General features: G+C 40.0%; 1 protein-coding gene across 1 annotated transcript in view; it reads left to right on the plus strand.

Moving 5' to 3' along the window:
* HECW1 (HECT, C2 and WW domain containing E3 ubiquitin protein ligase 1) overlaps positions 1 to 21,579 on the plus strand; it is a 458,581-nt gene that overhangs the window by 389,258 nt on the left and 47,744 nt on the right. Inside the window, exons 22-23 of the mRNA XM_049893967.1 lie at positions 531 to 644; positions 1,334 to 1,486. Coding sequence (XP_049749924.1) covers positions 531 to 644; positions 1,334 to 1,486 — 267 coding nt within the window. The remainder of the gene's footprint in view (positions 1 to 530; positions 645 to 1,333; positions 1,487 to 21,579) is intronic.

A 21,579-nucleotide genomic window follows, 5' to 3' on the forward strand; every position in this document is an offset into this window, starting at 1 on the left:
TAGATTTCAGACAAAAAATATATATATATATATATATATAAAATCATGTAGATGTTGTTAGAAAGCAGGGAAGCATAAACCAAATTAAAAAATCTTATATTTCCTTCCATTTATTCATGGGACAAAATTTACCTCATTAGTCAAATCCATGGACCCTTTGTAACTTTATAGTCGGAGTCCAAATAAAAAGTTGTTCATTGTTTTCCTTCTGAGCTCGTTGTTCTCATGTGTAAGTGTCAAACCTGAATTTAGGAATCCAGTTTAAGAGACATGCCTAGGAATTGATCAAAAAGAATTTTAAATGTAGCCCAATGTGATGGCTACATTATAGAATCTAGCCATCTATAAAGGCACACGTGTTTTCCTTGCGGTCCCAATGTTTGAAAGGATTGTTAAAATAAGTCCTTTGCTGACTCCGTGTCCTGCCCTTTCATCTCTCACTGAGCACTTGCTGCTCACGTAGAACGCAGCCAGATATTGGAGGCTCAGAGACTCTGCTCACCACCCATGTTCCATCTTCTTTTTCCCAGGCTCATTATTCGTCGGGACCACTTGTTGGAGGGGACCTTCAATCAGGTGATGGCCTATTCCCGGAAAGAGCTCCAGCGGAACAAACTCTATGTCACCTTCGTTGGCGAGGAGGGGTGAGGCGCCAGCCATTTTATAGACACCTGGGTGGGGATACACCAGAGACCAAGGATCATGGATGATTTTTTTCAAGAAGTAACAGGGTGCTGGCTCTAAGCCTTTTGCCCAAGTTGATTCTGGTCATGCCCTCCTAGGAGGTCTTTCTTTCTCCAGGTATTTTCAAGCTTTAGGTTTCAGGTCCTTCCAAAAACTAAGATTATCAGCATGTACTAGAGTCTAAGACCACATGTCCAAAGAGTCAGCCAAAAACCCAGCCCGAAGTCACTGGATTTTTATTTTTTCAGTAGAGATAGACCTCTGAGTTTCTAATCAAGAAAACTCTTCCCCCTAATATGCATATATACAACTCCATATCAAAATTTTCATATAATTTCAGTGGTTTCCTAGAAGACATCTCAACTGTGGAAGGCAAGCTATCTAGGAGGGTACATCAGAATGAACTTTGAAGCTTTTCCAGTTCACACACAGATGCATGAAAATACACACAATGTCACAGAAAATTCTTTCATGCCCCCCACCCCACACACACTCCCAAGTCCCTGTTTTTGATGGACCAGCTATGTGTTGTATCCCATACACGTGACATGGTTGAAAAAAGGTTAAGGAACACTGATGGGATAAGAGCCCATCCATGGACATCCTCCAGGCACACCCTGAGCTTCCTGGGCCTCTGCTTCCTTTGCAGCCTGGACTACAGTGGTCCCTCTAGAGAGTTCTTCTTCCTGCTATCCCAGGAGCTCTTCAACCCTTACTACGGGCTCTTTGAGTACTCTGCAAATGACACTTACACGGTGCAGATCAGCCCCATGTCCGCGTTTGTGGAGAACCACCTTGAATGGTAAGACTTGAGTTTTTGCTTTCTTATATTTGAAATTTCCAGTCTTTCTGAGTCAGAAGTCAACAGCATTTCTTGAGGGCTGCAATGTTTAGAGCAATGGACAGAATATCAGGGGAGGTATTGAGAGTGAATGACAGAGCTCTAGGAGGAAGATTTCTGTTAGTCTTCATCCAGAATACAAAAAACATGACTACAAACACCAATATATCAAGTGCAAATTGATGTAAGATAGAATAATTGCCTGCTGAAAGGACAATAATAAGGTAAGTCGGTATAATTGGTGAATATTGATAATGCTACTAAAATCGTAAGAGTCCCCAGTGGAGGCTTTTTGGAGCACTCAGGGCTTGGAAACATTTTTGACCTTGGATCAATGGCTTTGACCTTGGACTTGACTTATAGTCAAGTCATGGGAGAAGAAGGAACCATTCGGAGCTTGGGCAGACACCAACATCGGCTTTCTGCATCTTACTGTAAAATGAAGCTTTTGGGTCAGGTGAACCCTAAGCATTCTTCTGACTCTAAAATCCAATCTCTCTTTGGTCCACTCCCACTGAGACATTCAAATACTGTTTACTGATACATGTAAAAAGATATGTACTTGTCAATTGTGCACAATTTTGTGGGCAATACCTCACATGTAGGTGTTAGAAGTCTCCAGACAGCTGCTCAGAACATCGAGGATGCAGCCACTTTTCATCTCCATTACCACGTTACCTGGTTGGAAAATTATCCCTGCTGTCACTGTAGGAGCCCCTGCTATGAAAAGGAAAATAAGCACTGGAGACTGCTAATGTGGGTTCTTATCTGAAAGTGTTTATTATAATGTGTTGCTGGAGAGGAGAGCTTCTGGGTGGTACCTGAGATCGGCTGGGCTTAGAGCCCAAGTCTTCATACTTTGGTTTTACAGCATCAGTGTAGCCCACCCTGGCGTGATGCTTCCAGGAATTGCACATGCCCTCTCTCTCCAAACACACACCTGGCTCTGAAGATTTTGAGCTGGGACCGGAGTATGTCTACATCAAGCGTTTGGCATAAATTCTGAAAGAAAAGTCAGCCTTTATCTCTCCTTTCCCTGTAACTTATCAATAAGCAGATAACAGAGCCTGTGAGGCAGAAACACAGGCAGTGCGGAGCTGGAGCAGCAAGTTCAGAACCCCATCAGAGGGGTTTCTGAACCTGAAAACTGAATGGCAGCTGTTACTGAGGTTATAGCAAGACAGCTCCATCCCAGCAGTAGAGAGAGCTACAGCCCACGACACAAGAATATATATGTGCACAGATCATACATAAAACAACCTCTCAATCCTCTTTGTTTGCTCACATGACTGAATTATTTTTTTGTTTTAATTTTTTGTTGATAAGTGTTTTCATTAATGGAATGCATGCTGGATCATTGAGTGTGTCTGAATTTTTGGTAGGTAATATGGATTTTGATATATATTATGTGGTACATGTGTGTCCTTCTGGTCCCCAGGGGTAGGATTGGTGGGATAAAGCAAGAAAAAATCGTATTATCTTAGCGATTTATTTTATTTGGTGAAATTTTTCAAAACGTGGGATAATACATAAAGGCACCTTGCAATGGCTGCACGTAATTGTGGTTGAGTCTCCATCTTTTTAAAGCTGCATTCTCAGCATCACCTTCTAGATCCCTTGACAGGTGCATACAGTGTATGGTGCCTGAAAATGAAGTATTGAAGCAAACATGGAATCATTGTGAGAAACGCAACTTCCAATAACATGAAGGAACACGGAAATATACTGACAAAGAAAAAAAAAAGTTTTGTACAATCACATCTCCAGGATGCAATGCCTCATACCAAAAAAAAAAAAAAAAAAACCAAACCTGTTGCCCTTGAGTCTGTTCCTACTGATAAAAGACCCTATAAGACAGAACAGAACTGCCCAATAGGGCTTCCAAGGAGCAGCTGGTGGATTCGAACTGCCAACCTTTTGGTTAGCAGCCGAACACTTAACCACTGCGCCACCAGGGCTCCCCCATCTCAAACAATACACTGTAAAAACAGCAAGTTGCAGCACACACCCATTTTTTCCATTTCAAACAGTTATATACAGGTCCCCGCCTGACAGCAACATACACTGTCAGTGGGACAGAAGCTTCCCAATAAATCAGAAAGGCAGAAAATGTAGGTGGGTTCTGTATGTCCCGCAGGTCATGAAAGGGTTAGATGGTGTCTTGGAGTCTGTGAATTGGAATCAGTCACCCATAAAGAAATATTCATCAAATATCATCATATACAGGACCATGCTAGGTGTGTGGGAAATACCTTCATTAATTTAACGGTTATAATTTAAGTGCATATTATGTGCTGAGAGTTTACAAAGATGAGAGGAGCAAGGTCTCTTCTTCCCTCAAGAAGCAGTAGTGAGGGGTACATGTGAGTAAGCCAATAATTACAACTGTTGCTGCTGTCGTTAGTTGCCTTGAGTTGGCGCCTACTCATGCTGACCTTATTGTGTATAACAGAACAAAATGTTGCCCAGTCCCGCACCATCTTCAAGATCTTTAGTATGTTTGAGTCCATTGTTGCAGATATTGTGTCAATCTATCTCCCCGAGGGTATCCCTCATTTTCACTGACCCTCCACTTTACCAAGCACGATGCCCTTTTCTAGTGATTGGTCTTTCCTGAGGGCATGTCAGAAGTAAGTGAGTTGAAGTCTTGCCATCCTCACTTCTAAGGAGAATTCTGGTTATATTTTTCTAAGACTGATTTGTTCATTCTTCTGGCGGCCCACACTATAGTCAATATTCTTTGCCGACACCACAGTTCAAATGTATCAATTCTTCCTCTGTCTTCCTTTTCCGTTGTCCAGCTTTTGCACTCATAAGAGGTGATTGAAAAGAGCGTGGCTTGGGTCAGATACATCTTAGTCATCAAAGTGACATCTTTGTTTTTTAAAAATTTAACAAAGGTCTTTTGCTATGCATACATTATATATGTATGTATATGTGTATATATGTATATATATTTATATAACTGAGAATCATATTTAATCACAAAGAAAAAATATCTCAATGGGCTTAAGGTGGGAGAGGAGAGTGAAGTCAATGAATCTTATAAAGAATCTTTTCTAGACATGTCAAGGAGCCAAAACCAGAGGTAAGAATATAAAGGCATGAGAGGGAATGGAACTCGAATAGGCAGTGTAGACTGATCAGAGCAGAGTGTGGCCTCCAGGGTCATGGTAGAAAGTGAGGTCAGAGATGGAGGTGGGAGTCAGATTACATATATCCTGTATAGAGAATGTTATGATGGGATTCATGTTTTTAAAATTAAACATTTTTTAATTTTTAAATTAAACCTTACCACAGTGTGGAGAACAAATTTGAAGAGGTGAGACTAGAAGTAGCGAGACCACCTACAAGACTGTTGCTATGTTGAGAGAGAGATAGAGTCAACACCAAGGTAGAGTCAGTGTCTAAGGAGAGGAAGGCACTGAATTTAGGGACATCTTGGAGGGAGAAGAGATTGGCCTAGTTATCTCACTGACTGTTAAAGTGAGAGGCAGAGAGGAACGTAGAATAAGTCTGAGATTGCGTAATGAGGTGGGGGTTGTGTGAAGTAGAATACATTTAAAGGAAAGATGAGAAATTCACTCTTTGACCTGGAGGGTTTGCAGCTTCTATGATAGTATTTGATGTTATGTTGATATATTTACATGCAACCGGGAATATGGACCTTGCTAGTGGGAGAGCACTGGGCTAAAATTTGAGAATTGGGAGACACCAGCACTGGGTGAGTCAAGTCATGGGAGGAGATGGGACTACCCAGAGCTCACGCAGACAGTGAGGAGAGCTGAGGCCCACGGAAGAGCACTGGGCCACCCCGCTACGTGAGGGGTGGGCAGAGTAGGATCTAGAAGGGAAGCGGTGAAGGATTGGCCGAAGGAGTGTAACGAGAAAATGAAACAGGCCTGGAGGGAGCGAGAAGTCCTCAGGAAAAGACTAGTGTCAGTGACAGGAGGAGACAGACGAGAATACGCTGGCCAGAGGTGGTGCAAAAGCCATAGAATAACAGAATGAGGTCTCCAGGGGTTCAGAACAAAGGATTGGGAGGATGAAGCCTAGGGCATCAAGGCAGGAAGAGTGTCCAAGAGTTAGATGGTACACTGTGGATGGTGGCAGAGGACAGCAGGGGTAAGCACCATGGTTGGGTAAACGAAACTCAAAGCCCTGAAGGAATCTTGAAGAAAAGCACTTCTCAATGCAGACACAAAATAGGGCCACAGGTGAAGGCCTATGGGAAAGTCTCAGAAGGCACTCTGTATTTGTGGGCTGCACTGTATTGCACCACCTACCTGAGCTTGGCCTTTGCATTAGTAAGACCACCTCACCAGCTGCCCCACACCCGCCCCTCACCCTGGCTTTGCTGCCAGCCACCTATTTCTGGCCCATAAGTACATCAGTTAGACTTTACTGCATTGGGGAAGGAACTTAAGTGATACAGAGCTATGGTAAGAATTGACAAAGTGATCTAGATGAATCCCTTATAAAGATCAAGGGCTCAAAAGTGCCTGCCCTCGAGGCGCTAGTTAACTGCTATCTTCCTATACTCGAAAGACTTAACCCTCTTGGCAGCACGCTGACTTTGATCCCCTGAAGCACCCACTCATGCTGAGGATACTTGCTGGTATCCCTTAAACAAAATTGCAGGTAATCTGAACTAGCAATCTAAACAGAGCTTTTTCAGTGAGTTTCCTGTCAGTGTTAAGGTTGAATATGAATTGCTGTGAAGTGGGCAGGGGGCCTTTCCTCTTTTTTGAGGCTCTGCCTCTGAACAGTTCTGTCTCCCAGAGTCCTCAGCACTTGGAAAAGCCCGAAATGCAGAACACGCACAGCCCTTTCCAGAGGGCGCTCATCAAAAGCTAACTCTGATCAGCATCAGATTGGATCATGAGCCTTTGCAAGAAGTCCTACTGTTCTTTTCAGAATTCCTGAAACAGAGAAGATGCTGTTCTGTTGGCAATTTCAGCCATGGCTGAGTGAACTTGAGGTTGTCTGTTCAGAGCCTTCTTTAGCTTTGAACAAGAAGCCCTTGTTGGGCTTACAGGGTCTTAACCAAACAGTCAGGGCAGTGGTGGTTCAGTGATAGAATTTTCACCTTTCATGTAGGATACCCGGGTTCAATTCCCAACCAGAGCACCTTACGCACGGCCACCACCCATCTGTCTGGGGTGGATTACGTGTTGCTATGATAGGGTCACTACAAGTCAGAATCAACTCCACAGCAACGGGTTTGGTTTTTTGTTTTTTTTATGATGTTGAATAGGTTTGGGCAGAGTTTCCAGACTAAAATGGACTAGGAAGAAAGGCCTGACCATCAACTTCCAAAAATCAGTCAGTGAAAACCCTATGGGTCACAGCAGTCTGATCCACAATCACAGGGATGGCACAGGGCTGGGCACTATTTTGTTACGTTGTCCATGGAGTCACCATGACTCAGGGCCGACTTGATGGCAGCTAACAACAACAACCAAACAGCAATGCCAGACTTATTCCTCATTTATTTCCCTACTGTCAGCCATCCTTGTGCCTTGGGGCAAATGATTTTACAAAGAACGCTTGCAGGTTTTGCATTTTCACTGCCCCTGCTGGTACAGTGGTTAAGAGTTTCGCTGCTAAGCAAGAGGCTGGCAGTTCGAATCCACTAGCCACTCTTTGGAAACCCTGTCTTACAGGGTTGCTATGAGTCGGAACCAACTCGACAGCAACAGTTTTGGGTTTGTTTTGTTTTTTGCTTTATATGCTTGTCAAGCTCTTTGATGAGTGTTTTCTGAAGGGTGCCTGGAAGGGCTCAGAAATGAGTGAAGTCTGCTCTGTGTATGGTACTAAATGTCAGCAGCAAGCAGGTCTGCCCTGCCTGCCTGAAGACCTTGTGCCCCTTGCTCCTGCGGCTGGGAGGTGGGTGGCACTGAGGAGGCCTGAACCACAGGTTCTCAAATCTGATCTCCCACACCACTAGCTGCAACAAGATGCCATTTAAGCTGGCAGGGCGGACTTGTCCGTAGGTGATCTCAGATCTCGTGAGCATGGCCCTCCTTCCTTCCTGGGCCCACAGGACACTTTATCACATGATTCCAACGGGCTCCCAGGACGATGAGACTCGCTGTAACCTGAACGATACTAATAAGAAAACAGAGGAACCAAAAGATTAAAGGGCTTGACTTGGTAAAGCCGGAAATTTAAGAACAGCGGAGATCCCTCGACCACAGGACAAGATAGGACAGGATTCAGCCTGGGAGGGGGAGGGAGATGTGGTCACTAACACCCACTCCCTGCCAACCTCTTCTCTTCACGTTGGAAACCAGCACTACAGACCAGAAATAAACAAACACTGAACAAGCTGGTCAGCCATAAAGGATTAACCAATACTCAGGATGGAGAACATTACTTGGTTGTGGCTGGAGGAGGCCTCTTTGCACTAGTCATTTTTATCTTTTTATTATTATTATTCTGGTGTTTGATCTTTCATAGCCGTCTTCTGTGTCCCATACTCTTACTTGTTTTGTCTGACTCCCACTTGAGGAAATAAGCTCTAGGAGAGCAGAGACTGGCCTATCTTATTTTACTCTAGCACAATGCCTAACACTTAAAGTTGTTCAGTAAAAATATTTGATTGAATGTTGGGTGTATAAAACCAGAAAAACCAAACCCATTGCCATCAAGTTGATTCTGACTCATAGCGACCCTGTAAGACAGACTAGAACTGCCCCGTAGGGTTTCCAAGGAGCAGCTAGTGGATTCGAACTGCTAACTTTTTGGTTAGCAGCTGAGCTGTTAACCACTGTGCCACAAGGGCTCCATTGGGTATATATATGAGTATTACTCTACAAATCACACCTGTTAAAATAAAAAACTAGAGTGCTCATTCCTTCCTCCTGCAATAAATTGCTCGAGGTTAACACTTTTTTTTTCTTCTGTGGGTCTAAAGCCCTGGTGAGGTTGACAGTGTATGTTCATGTCTCTGACAGCTTTGCACCTTCGGTGGCTGTTTGGCACAATGCTGGAATGCTGCTTGTTACTGAAGGAAGGCCTCTGCCTCCTTCTTGAAGCTGCACCATGCTCATTCTGCTATGACGGTGCTTCCAGTATCTTCCCGAGGCTTCCAGAGAAGCCTCTGACACTATCCTTTCTCAAAACTTCCTTTTGCTGTAGCTAGTTGAGACACTCTGAGTCTCCATTTATGCTCATTGGATGTGGGCTATATTTTCACTGGAGCAATACCAGTAAATCAAAAACTCCATACAACAGGGCATAGCAATTCCACCTACTTCTCTTTTTTCCTAGCCAAATGTTGAGACATACCAATATCAATAAATATAGTGAAGATTCTGTATTACACATGCTAAGTGAAAAAAAAAAAAAATCTAATTTTCTTCACCCGAAAGATTCACAATGTGTTTGTGAAAGTGACTTTTCTTTATCATGACCCTGTCAAAGTCATCAGTGGTAACACTCAGAAAAAAAAAAAAAAAAACAGTTGCTGTTGAGTCAGTTCCAACACTCTTGACATTTCTTTATAATTTAAATGAGCCAGATTATAGTGGCCACAGCCCCAGATGCTGTGAGATTTGTCGTGTCAACATTTTTCATATTTGCTAAAACTTGTGCTATTGGAAATTTTCCATGTGCTACAAAATGATGTATAAGAAAATACCAGGCAAAAATGCTCATATATATTTTGAATGGAGGTATAAGTGACAAAATGAAATGTATTTTTATGTCTACCACAAAGTATAAATGATGCAAAATGCATATAATTTTACATTATTATGCTTAGTGATAGGAAAGGTTCACATTTCAGTTCAAACTTTCCCTTCTCAGGGGCCTTTCCTGACCACTTGATGTAACGTCCACCACATGTCTGTCAGTTTGTCATACTGTGGTGGCTTGTGTGTTGCTGTGATACTGGAAGCTTCGCCACCAGTTTTTCAAATACTGTCAGGGTCACACTTGGTGGGCAGGTTTCAGCTGAGCTTCCAGACTAAGACAGACTAGGAAGAAGGACGTGGCTGTCTACTTCTGAAAAAATTGGCCAGTGAAAACCTTATGAGGTAGCACTGGCACATTAGCTGATATAGTGCAGGAGATGAGCCCCTCAGGTTGGAAGGCACTCAAAATAGAAAATATAAAGTAGAGCATCTACTAATAACTCTCCAGCTTAACACCCTTTTTAGCTATATTGACAGCATTTATCACCATCTGAAATATAGTGTACTTATATATTTATAACTCATTTATTTATTTTTTTTTTTTTTTAATTTTTATTAAGCTTCAAGTGAACATTTACCATTCCAATCAGTCTGTCACATGTAGGTTTACATACATCTTACGCCCTTCTCCCACTTGCTCTCCCCCTATTGAGTCAGCCCTTACAGTCTCTCGTTTCGTGCCAATTTTACCTTCTTCCCTCTCTCTCTATCTTCCCATCCCCCCTCCAGTCAAGAGTTGCCAACACACTCTCCTGTGTCCACCTGATTTAATTAGCTCACTCTTCATCAGTATCTCTCTCCCCCCCACTGACCAGTCCTTTTCATGCCTGATGATTTGTCTTCGGGGATGGTTCCTGTCCTGTGCCATCAGAAGTTCTGGGGAGCATTGTCTCTGGGATTCCTCTAGTCGCAATCATACCATTAGGTGTGGTCTTTTAATGAGAATTTGGGGTCTGCATCCCATTGGTCTCCTGCTCCCTCAGGAGTTGTCTGTTGTGTTCCCTGACAGGGCAGACATCGATCGTGGCCGGGCACCAACTAGTTCTTCTGGTCTCAGGATATTGTAGGTCTCTGGTTCAAGTGGCCCTTTCTGTCTCTTGGGTTCTTAGTTGTCGTGTGACCTTGGTGTTCTTCCTTTGCCTTTGCTCCCGGTGGGTTGAGACCAATTAATGTATTTTAGATGGCTGCTTGTTGGCATTTAGGACCCCAGGTGCCACAATTCAAAGTGGGATGCAGAGTGTTTTCATAATAGAATTGTTTTGCCCATTGATTTAGAAGTCCTCTCAAACCAAGTTCCCCAGACCCCAGCCCCTGCTTCGCTATCCTTTGAAGCTTTCATTTTATCTCGGAAACCTCTTTACTTTTAATCCTGTCCAATTAGGCTGACCTTCCATGTTTTGAGTGTTGTCTTTCCCTTCACCCAAAGCAGTTCCCATCTACAGATTGATCAATAAAAAGCCCTCTCCCTCCCTCCCTCCCTCCCTCCCCCCTTTGTAACCACAAAAGTATGTGTTCTTTTCCGTTTTTTCTATTTCTCAAGATCTTATAATAGTGGTCTTATACAATATTTGTCCTTTTGCAACTGACTCATTTCGCTCAGCATAATGCCTTCCAGATTCCTCCATGTTATGAAGTGTTTCAGAGATTCGTCACTGTTCTTTATCGATGCGTAGTATTCCATTGTGTGAATATACCACAATTTATTTACCCATTCGTCCGTTGATGGACATCTTGTTTGCTTCCAGCTTTTTGCTATTGTAAACAGAGCTGCAATAAACATGGGTGTGCATATATCTGTTTGTGTGAAGGGTCTTGTATTTTTAGGGTATATTCCGAGGAGTGGGATTTCTGGGTTGTATGGTAGTTCTATTTCTAACTGTTTAAGATAACGCCAGATGGATTTCCAAAGTGGTTGTACCATTTTACAACCCCACCAGCAGTGTATGAGAGTTCCAGTCTCTCCGCAGCCTCTCCAACATTTATTATTTTGTGTTTTTTGAATTAATGCCAGTCTAGTTGGTGTCAGATGGAATCTCATCGTAGTTTTAATTTGCATTTCTCTAATGACTAATGATCGAGAGCATTTTCTCATGTATCTGTTGGCTGCCTGAATATCTTCCTTAGTGAAATGTGTGTTCATATCCTTTGCCCACTTCTTGATTGGGTTGTTTGTCTTTTTGTGGTTGAGTTTTGACAGAATCATGTAGATTTTAGAGATCAGGCGCTGGTCTGAGATGTCATAGCTGAATATTCTTTCCCAGTCTGTAGGTGGTCTTTTTACTCTTTTGGTGAAGTCTTTAGATGTGCATAGGTGTTTGATTTTTAGGAGCTCCCAGTTATCTGGTTTCTCTTCATCATTTTTGGCAATGTTTTGTATTCTGTTTATGCCCTGTATTAGGGCTCCTAGGGTAGATCCTATTTTTTCTTCCATGATTTTTATCGTTTTAGTCTTTATGTTTAGGTCTTTGATCCACTTGGAGTTAGTTTTTGTGCATGGTGTGAGGTATGGGTCCTGTTTCATTCTTTTGCAAATGGATATCCAGTTATGCCAGCACCATTTGTTAAAAAGACTATTATTTCCCCAATTGACTGACACTGGTCCTTTGTCAAATATCAGCTGCTCATAAATGGATGGATTTATATCTGGATTCTCAATTCTGTTCCATTGGTCTATGTGCCTGTTGTTGTACCAGTACCAGGCTGTTTTGACTACTGTAGCTATATAATAGGTTCTGAAATCAGGTAGAGTGAGGCCTCCCACTTTCTTCTTCTTTTTCAGTAATGTTTTGCTTATCCGGGGGTTCTTTCCTTTCCATATGAAATTAGTGATTTGTTTCTCTATTCCCTTAAAGTATGACATTGGTATTTGGATTGGAAGTGCGTTGTATGTATAAATGGCTTTTGGTAGAATAGACATTTTTACTATGTTAAGTCTTCCTATCCATGAGCAGGGTATGTTTTTCCATTTAAGTGTGTCCTTTTGAATTTCTTGTAGCAGAGTTTTATAGTTTTCTTTGTATAGGTCTTTTACATCCTTGGTAAGATTTATTCCTAAGTATTTTATCTTCTTGGGGGCTACTGTGAATGGTATTGATTTGGTTATTTCCTCTTCGGTGTTCTTTTTGTTGATGTAGAGGAATCCAAGTGATTTTTGTATGTTTATTTTATATCCTGAGACTCTTCCAAACTCTTCTATTAGTTTCAGTAGTTTTCTGGAGGATTTCTTAGGGTTTTCCATGTATACGATCATGTCATCTGCAAATAGTGATAGCTTTACTTCCTCCTTACCAATCTGGATACCCTTTATTTCTTTGTCTAGCCTAATTGCTCTGGCTAGGACTTCAAGTACGATGTTGAATAAGAGTGGTGATAAAGGGCATCCTTGTCTGGTTCCCGTTCTCAAGGGAAATGCTTTCAGGTTCTCTCCATTTAGAGTGATATTGGCCGTCGGCTTTGCATATATGCCCTTTATTATGTTGAGGAATTTTCCTTCAATTCCTATTTTGGTGAGAGTTTTTATCATAAATGGGTGTTGGACTTTGTCAAATGCCTTTTCTGCATCAATTGATAAGATCATGTGGTTTTTGTCTTTTGTTTTATTTATGTGATGGATTACATTAATGGTTTTTCTGATATTAAACCAGCCTTGCATACCTGGTATAAATCCCACTTGATCAGGGTGAATTATTTTTTTGATGTGTTGTTGGATTCTATTGGCTAGAATTTTATTAAGGATTTTTGCATCTATGTTCATGAGGGATATAGGTCTAAAATTTTCTTTTTTTGTAATGTCTTTACCTGGTTTTGGTATCAGGGAGATGGTAGCTTCATAGAATGAGTTGGGTAGTATTCCGTCTTTTTCTATACTTTGAAATACCTTCAATAGTAATGGTGTTAAGTCTTCCCTGAAGGTTTGGTAGAACTCTGCAGTGAAGCCATCTGGGCCAGGACTTTTTTTTGTTGGGAGTTTTTTGATTACCGTTTCAATCTCTTTTTTTGTTATGGGTCTATTTAGTTGTTCTACTTCTGAATGTGTTAGTTTAGGTAAGTAGTATTGTTCCAAGAATTTATCCATTTCTTCTAGGTTTTCAAATTTGTTAGAGTACAATTTTATGTAGTAATCTGATATGATTCTTTTGATTTCATTTGGTTCTGTTGTGATGTGGTCCTTCTCGTTTCTTATTCGGGTTATTTGTTTCCTTTCCTGTTTTTCTTTAGTCAGTCTAGCCAATGGTTTATCAATTTTGTCAATTTTTTCAAAGAACCAGCTTTTGGCTTTGTTAATTCTTTCAATTGTTTTTCTGTTCTCTAATTCATTTAGTTCAGCTCTAATTTTTATTATTTGTTTTCTTCGAGTGCCTGATGGATTCTTTTGTTGCTCACTTTCTATTTGCTCAAGTTGTCGGGACAGTTCTCTGATTTTGTCTCTTTCTTCTTTTTGTATGTGTGCATTTATCGATATAAATTGGCCTCTGAGCACTGCTTTTGCTGTGTCCCAGAGGTTTTGATAGGAAGTATTTTCATTCTCGTTGCTTTCTAAGAATTTCCTTATTCCCTCCTTGATGTCTTCTATAACCCAGTCTTTTTTCAGGAGGGTATTGTTCATTTTCCAAGTATTTGATTTCTTTTCCCTAGTTTTTCTGTTATTGATTTCTAGCTTCATTGCCTTGTGGTCTGAGAAGATGCTTTGTAATATTTCGATGTTTTGGATTCTGGAAAGATTTGTTTTATGCCCTAATATGTGGTCTATTCTAGAGAATGTTCCATGTGCGCTAGAAAAAAAAGTATATTTTGCAGCAGTTGGGTGGAGAGTTCTGTATAAGTCAATGAGGTCAAGTTGGTTGATTGTTGTAAGTAGGTCTTCCGTGTCTCTATTGAGCTTCTTACTGGATGTCCTGTCCTTCTCCGAAAGTGGTGTGTTGAAGTCTCCTACTATATATGTGGAGGTGTCTATCTCACTTTTCAATTCTGTTAAAATTTGATTTATGTATCTTGCAGCCCTGTCATTAGGTGCGTAAATATTTAATATGGTTATGTCTTCCTGATCAATTGTCCCTTTTATCATTATATAGTGTCCTTCTTTATCCTTTGTGGTGGATTTAAGTCTAAAGTCTATTTTGTCAGAAATTAATATTGCTACTCCTCTTCTTTTTTGCTTATTGTTTGCTTGATATATTTTTTTCCATCCTTTGAGTTTTAGTTTGTTTGTGTCTCTAAGTCTAAGGTGTGTCTCATGTAGGCAGCATATAGATGGATCGTGTTTTTTTATCCAGTCCGTGACTCTCTGTCTCTTTATTGGTGCATTTAGTCCATTTACATTCAGCGTAATTATAGATAAGTAAGTTTTTAGTGCTGTCATTTTGATGCCTTTTCATGTGTGTTGTTGGCCATTTCATTTTTCCACATGCTTTTTTGTGCTGAGACGTTTTTCTTAGTAGCTTGTGAGATCCTCATTTTCATAATGTTTAACTTTGTGTTTATTGAGTCGTTACGTTTTTCTTGGCTTTTTTCTTGAGTTATGGAATTGATATTCCTTTTTGTGGTTACCTTTTTATTTACCCCTATTTTTCTAAGTAAAAACCTAACTTGTATCCTTCTATTTCGCCTTGTATCACTCTCCATCTGGCAGTTCAATGTCTCCTATATTTAGTCCCTCTTTTTGATTATTTTGATCGTTTATCTATTGATTTCCATGATTTCCTGTTGTGTGTATTATTTTGTTTATTTATTTATTTTTTAGAATTAGTCTTAATTTGTTTGTTTTTGTGCTTTCCCTGTTTGAGTTGCGTTGATATCAGGACGTTCTGTTTTGTGACCTTGTATTGTGCTGGTAGCTGATATTATTGGTCATCCGGCCCACCAATCTCCTTTAGCATTTCTTGCAGTCTTGGTTTAGTTTTTGCAAATTCTCTAAACTTGTGTTTATCTGTAAATATCTTAATTTCTCCTTCATATTTCAGAGAGAGTTTTGCTGGATATATGATCCTTGGTTGGCAGTTTTTCTCGTTTAGTGCTCTGTATATGTCGTCCCATTCCCTTCTTGCCTGCATGGTTTCTGCTGAGTAGTCTGAACTTATTCTTATTGATTCTCCCTTGAAGGAAACCTTTCTTTTCTCCCTGGCTGCTTTTAAAATTTTCTGTTTGTCTTTGGTTTTGGCAAGTTTGATGATGATATGTCTTGGTGTTTTTCTTTTTGGATCAATCTTAAATGGGGTTCGATGAGCATCTTGGATAGATATCCTTTCTTCTTTCATGATGTCAGGGAAGTTTTGTGTCAGGAGTTCTTCAACTATTTTCTCTGTGTTTTCTGTCCCCCCTCCCTGTTCTGGGACTCCAATTACTCGCAAGTTATCCTTCTTGATAGAGTCCCACATGATTCTTAGGGTTTCTTCATTTTTTTTAATTCTTTTATCTGATTTTTTTTCAGCTATGTTGGTGTTGTTTCCCTGGTCCTCCAGAAGTCCCAGTCTACATTCTAATTGCTCGAGTCTGCTCCTCTGACTTTCTATTGCATTGTCAAATTCTGTAATTTTATTGTTAATCTTTTGGATTTCTACATGCTGTCTCTCTATGGATTCTTGCAACTTGTTAATTTTTCCACTATGTTCTTGAATAATCTTTTTGAGTTCTTCAACAGTTTTATCAGTGTGTTCCTTGGCTTTTTCTGCATTTATCCTAATTTCATTTGTGATATCTTTAAGCATTCTGTAAATTAGTTTTTTATATTCTGTATCTGATAATTCCAGGATTGTATCTTCATTTGGGAAAGATTTTGATTCTTTTGTTTGGGGGGTTGGAGAAGCTGTCATGGTCTGTTTCTTTATGTGGTTTGATATGGACTGCTGTCTCCGAGCCATCACTGGGAAACTAGATTTTCCAAGTAGTCAGCTGGTGCGCTGGCTCTTAGTTCTGAAAACAGTCGCTGTCTGCCCGTATTTGTTCGTTTTCCGTCTCTAAGTCTGTGCTTGTTGTTCAGAGTTCGTAGATTGTTATGTATGTGATCGATTCCCTTGTTTTTCCGAGTCTTTGTTGCAAGAGGGATCCGCGGTAGCGTCCACCTAGTCCGCCATCTTGGCCCCCGCCCTGAGTTCTATTTTATTTTTTAATAATTTATTTTTTATTGTTGAAAATGTACACAGCAAAGCATACACCAATTCAACAATTTCTACATGTACAATTCCATGACATTACATTTATCAAGTTATGCAGCCATTCTCACCCTCCTTCTCCGAGTTACTCCTCCACTGTTAACATGAACTCACTTCCCCTTAAGTTTCTTCTCTAACCTTTCTATTTGCTGTTGTCAATTTGATCCCACATGCATAGTTCTTTAAAAGAACACAGTGCTCAAGGCAGACCAAAAAAAAAAACACACCAAACCCACTACTGTCAAGTTGATTCTAACTCATAGCAACCCTGTAGGACAGAGTAGAACTGCCCAATAGGGTTTCCAGGGAGCGGCTGGTGGATTCAACTGCCAACCTTTGGGAAGTCACTTTTTAGAAAAATGTCAACACGAGAAGAATTTTCAGGACCCAGTTTTCAATCTGACACTAACTGTTTAATCAGTTTCTATGCAACACTGGAGCCCTTGGGTGGCATATATGGCTACCAGCCAAATGGTTGGAGGTTCAAATCCAACCAAAGGCACCTTGGAAGAAATCTACTTCCAAAAACGTAGCCATCTCAAACCCTGTGGAGCACAGTTCTACCCTGATACACATAGGGTTGCCATTAGTCAATCTATTTGATGGCAACTGGCTTGGCTTGGTTTATGCAGCCACCAGAAGGTGCATGTCCTCATTCCTTGCTAGTGATTGTGACAACTCTAACCTGACTAGTGTCACAACCAGAAATTTTAGAACCTCTCAAACCAAAATCTCTGAGAGAGGCTCTTGGCCCTTTGCTAACGCAAAAGAAATAGATCTCCCTCTCCTGCCCTGCCCCAGCCTCTTGCCCTTTCCAAGCAGTCACTACTAGGTGGTAAGAGTCTTATGCTTTCAGGTGCTTAGCAAGGGGAGGGGGAAGAGGAGGGAGGCTACTTAGAGCATGTTTAGAGTTTGGCCAAGTGGATATTAAGTGTAATTGTAGAGTTTTATGGAACCTAAAAAGTCCTGGATAACACACTTTAAATATCCCTTGCTACATCTGCAGTCTTGAATTAGTAGACAGAAACCACAATATTATGAGATCCCACTGACAGCCTCGTGGCTCTTCAAGGGCCAAGGGCCTCTCCTGACAAGAGGGCAGTGATAATGTGCACTTTTGATTTGAATTAAGGATCAGATAAGCTCCTCCACCCTCACCTACCCCAACAGTAGTACGTGGGTCCTTTCCTAGACACCTGCAAGAGCTTTACTGATCTCCTCTCTGGCTGAAGCTGAATAGTCTTTCTAGTAATACCCTGGAGAAGCGGTGGAACATAAATTAGTTTAGAAAGCATCATAAAAAGCACACAACCAGTTGTGATTATGTCCATCCTATCCATTTCTTAACCCAATTTTCTTCAGAACTTGTGAGAAACATCCAGTAAAGTTATCAAAACCATTAGAGGAAGTCCTGTCTTAGTTATCTAGTGTTGCTGTAACACAGATACCACAAGTCAATGGCTTTAAAGAACAGAAATTTATATTCTCACAGTTCTGAAGGTTAGAAGTCCAAATCAGGGTCTCCTGATTCTTGCCTTGGAGGTAGGTAGTCCCAGGCATTCCTTGGCAATCCTTGGCCTGTAGATGGCACTCACATGGCATCTACCTTCCCCCATGTGTGTATCTCTGTGTCTATTCTGGTTTTTTTATAACTCAAAAATGATTAGATTTAGGATTCACCATACACTGATATGATCACATAACAAAAGAAAAACCAAACAGGATCACATCCACAGGTACTACCTACTACCCATTGCTGTTCACTCAATTCCAACTCATGTTGACAGAGTAGGGACAGAGTAGAACTGCCCCATAGGGTTTCCAAGGCTGTAAATCTTCATAGAAGCAGACTGCCACATCTTTCTCCACAGGTACAAGGGCCAGGAACTCAAGACATGTTTTCTGGGAGGACACAGTTCAATCTTTAACAAGTACTGTTTTTGAAAACTCTCATTTTTAGATTAGAGGCTTTTGCAACTGTGAAAATAATAATAAAAATGTGTAATAAAAATTAATAATAATAAAAGCTAATGGTTTTTAAAAAGACACCCTGGTGGCCCAGTGGTTAAGCGCTTGGCTGCTAAACAAGAGGTTGACGGTTCAAACCTACAGCCACTCCGTGGGAGAAAGATGTGGCAGTCTGCCTCCAAAAAGTTTACAGTCTTGGAAACCCTTTGGAACAGTTCTACTCTGTCATATAGGATAACTATGAGTCAGAATCGACTTGACGGCACTGGGTTTGGTTTTTTGTTTTTGAACACTGCGCTAAGCAATGTATATTCACAATTTTTATCTGAAAAAGCCTTCACCAAATTAGTTTTTAAGATAGTAACCGGCAAAAAAAAAAAAAAACCCAGTGCCGTCAAGTCGATTCCAACTCAAAGCGACCCTATAGGACAGAGTAGAACTGCCCCATAGAGTTTCCAAGGAGCGCCTGGCAGATTTGAACTGCCGATTCTTTGGTTAGCAGCCATAGCACTTAACCACTATGCCACCAGGGATAAAAAAAAAAAAAAAAAAAAACTTTTTTTTTTTCCCCAGGGATACCCACTGTTGAATAGATTCTGCACACAAGAGGTCCACTGTTCCTATAATATAGTAAATTAATAAATTCTCCTGGGATATGGTTCTTGAATAAATTATTAAAGCAAACAAGGAGCTGGGATTGTCTTACAACATTAATTCAAGATCCATCACTTATATTGAGCAGTCTCTGATTACACTCTGTAATAAATTTAAATGAACAGTGACTTTCCTCATAAAGGTGATTTACTGTTTGTCTATAGAGGATATTGCACCTTCTAATTGCTTTCTCATTAAAGGGTATGAGATACTGATTATAAACAGTATGAGATACTGGGACAGAGGGTATTAGAAGAAGCAAGGAAGCCAAATATCGTAAACCTGAATGATGAGAGGAGACAGGCAATTATGAGGCCGGGTGAACATATCACAATACTAGAAATTTGTCACGTCTTGAGGCCTACATTTAATTATGAAGATGTGTGACATAAAAATCCCTGTGGTATAAACCTAGTAAAGGGAGAGTTAAAACTGTCTCTCTTTTCTCATGTATATCTAAAAAATTCATGAAACTAAAGTAAAAATAAATTACTGGATTTAGTAAAGAAATTTGATAGGGGGCTGGATATAAGATAAATATACAAAATAAATTGTTTTTCTCTTTCTAGCAGTAAGTGTACCTAGAAAGGGAACTTGTATATGCAACGGTGGCAAAAATGATAAACACAAATAAATTTAGCAAGAAAGGCAAAGGCCCTATATGAATAAAATTATAAAATCTTATTGAGAACATAAAATGATATTAAGAAACAAATACCATGTTTTGATGTGAAGACAATATCCTAGAAATGTCATTTATCTCCAAATATATATATAAATTTATGTTTCTAACTAAAATCTTATCCTTTTGTGTCATATGGAAGAATAAATGACTGAAAATAACCAAGTCATTTTTTAAAAGAATAATGAGGTGATAAGGTGGGGTAGGAGGCTTTCTTACCAGGTATGAAAACATAATATAAAGACATATAATAGAGTAAAAATGGTATTTTGATAGGATTTGTGAAAAAGCAAATCCAGAAATAGATCTGAGTATTATAATTTAGTATATGACAAAGGTGGTAGTTCAGTTCAGTTGGAAAAGAATGAAGTATTTAGTTAATGATGCCACCATAGCTGGCTATGTAATCAAAAGATAATTGAGTTAGATTCCTCTCTAGTTTAAAAACACGTATACAAAATCTAACAATAACATTTCTTCAGAAAAATCTAGGTGATTTTATGTATATTCTAGAACATAAACATTATTGAAAAAATTAAACAAGCTCAAGAAACCTTGTGTGGTGAAGGACTTTTTCATCAAGATTGGCACACTGGAATCTATAAAAGCAAAAAAAAAAGTTTCAATGTATAAAAATTAAAATGCTTTTTATGGCCAAAAAAATGCCATAAACAAAGTCTAAAGACAAACTTTAGGTTCTGAAAAATAATCTTTGCAACTTAAGAAAATGAGAGGTTGAAATCTATAACATACACAGAACTCTTACAACTTGAAAAGAAAAGAAGAAACAACCCTAGAATAAATAGGCAAAGAACATGAAAAAGTAGGTCAGTGAAGAACAAATCCAAATAATCGACAAACCCAGTAAAAGAATTTCAACCTTACCAGCATTCAGGGAAATGCAAATTAAAGTTAACAATGATATATCCCTTTATAATTGTTTATATAGCGACTGTATGGGTTGGAATCGACTCGATGGCACTGGGTTACTGGGTTATACTCAAACTGGCAAAAAGTAAAAAAAAGTTATATTATTTGTGGAGAGAACATGGGTAAAAGGATACTCTCATACATTGCTGGTAGAAACATGAATTATTTTTTTTTTTCCTTTTGGCTCGTGAATCCATCTCATGAAAACCAAAGCAGTAGTATGTAAGGACTTTTGTAATAATAGCTAATATTTACTGAGCCTTGAGTATGGGCCATGTATCTTTGTAAAGGCTGCACTTGAATTACACATACTATTATGACCCCTCTCTTTTACAAATGAGGAAATTGGTTAACAGAGAGGTTAAAAAACTTGTCCAAGGTAACAGGGCTAGTACATGACAGAGCTAGGAATCAAACCCTGGCAGTTTGGCTCTAGAATGCTGACTCTTAAAAGCTATGCTAGACTGCCTAACACATCAGACAGGGTGTTTATTTCAGCATTGTCTTTAAAGGAACAAACCTAGAAGCAGCACGAATGTCCATTGGCAGGGGAACGGTCAAATAGATTAAGCAGATCCACACTGCACAGTAACCCGAGGCATTAAAAAACTGTATTAAGGCCTTATCATATGAAGGACGGATTTCCTCAAGGTATTATTAACTGAGGAGAAACGCAGAAAAGCATGAGTAATAAGATTCAAAAATTGACAAATAATGACCCAAAACCTGTACTGTATTTGTATAAATACAGACATACAGGTATGAGTACATTAGTGTAGGATTGAATAACGCAGATGAAGTATATAAAAGGACACACCTTAGATAGTTAAACATGGGTCACAGGAGATGAGTGAGGTGAGGGGAGCCAACCAAACAAGGAAAAGGCAAAATAGATATTAGCAAAAAGCATGTAGAATCAGGTTTAAGGAGCCCTAGGCTGCCAGTGGAAACCGTGGTGGCATAGTGGTTAAG

Source organism: Elephas maximus, chromosome 8 (assembly GCF_024166365.1).
Source record: "Elephas maximus indicus isolate mEleMax1 chromosome 8, mEleMax1 primary haplotype, whole genome shotgun sequence".
NCBI classification, from domain to species: Eukaryota; Metazoa; Chordata; class Mammalia; order Proboscidea; family Elephantidae; genus Elephas; species Elephas maximus.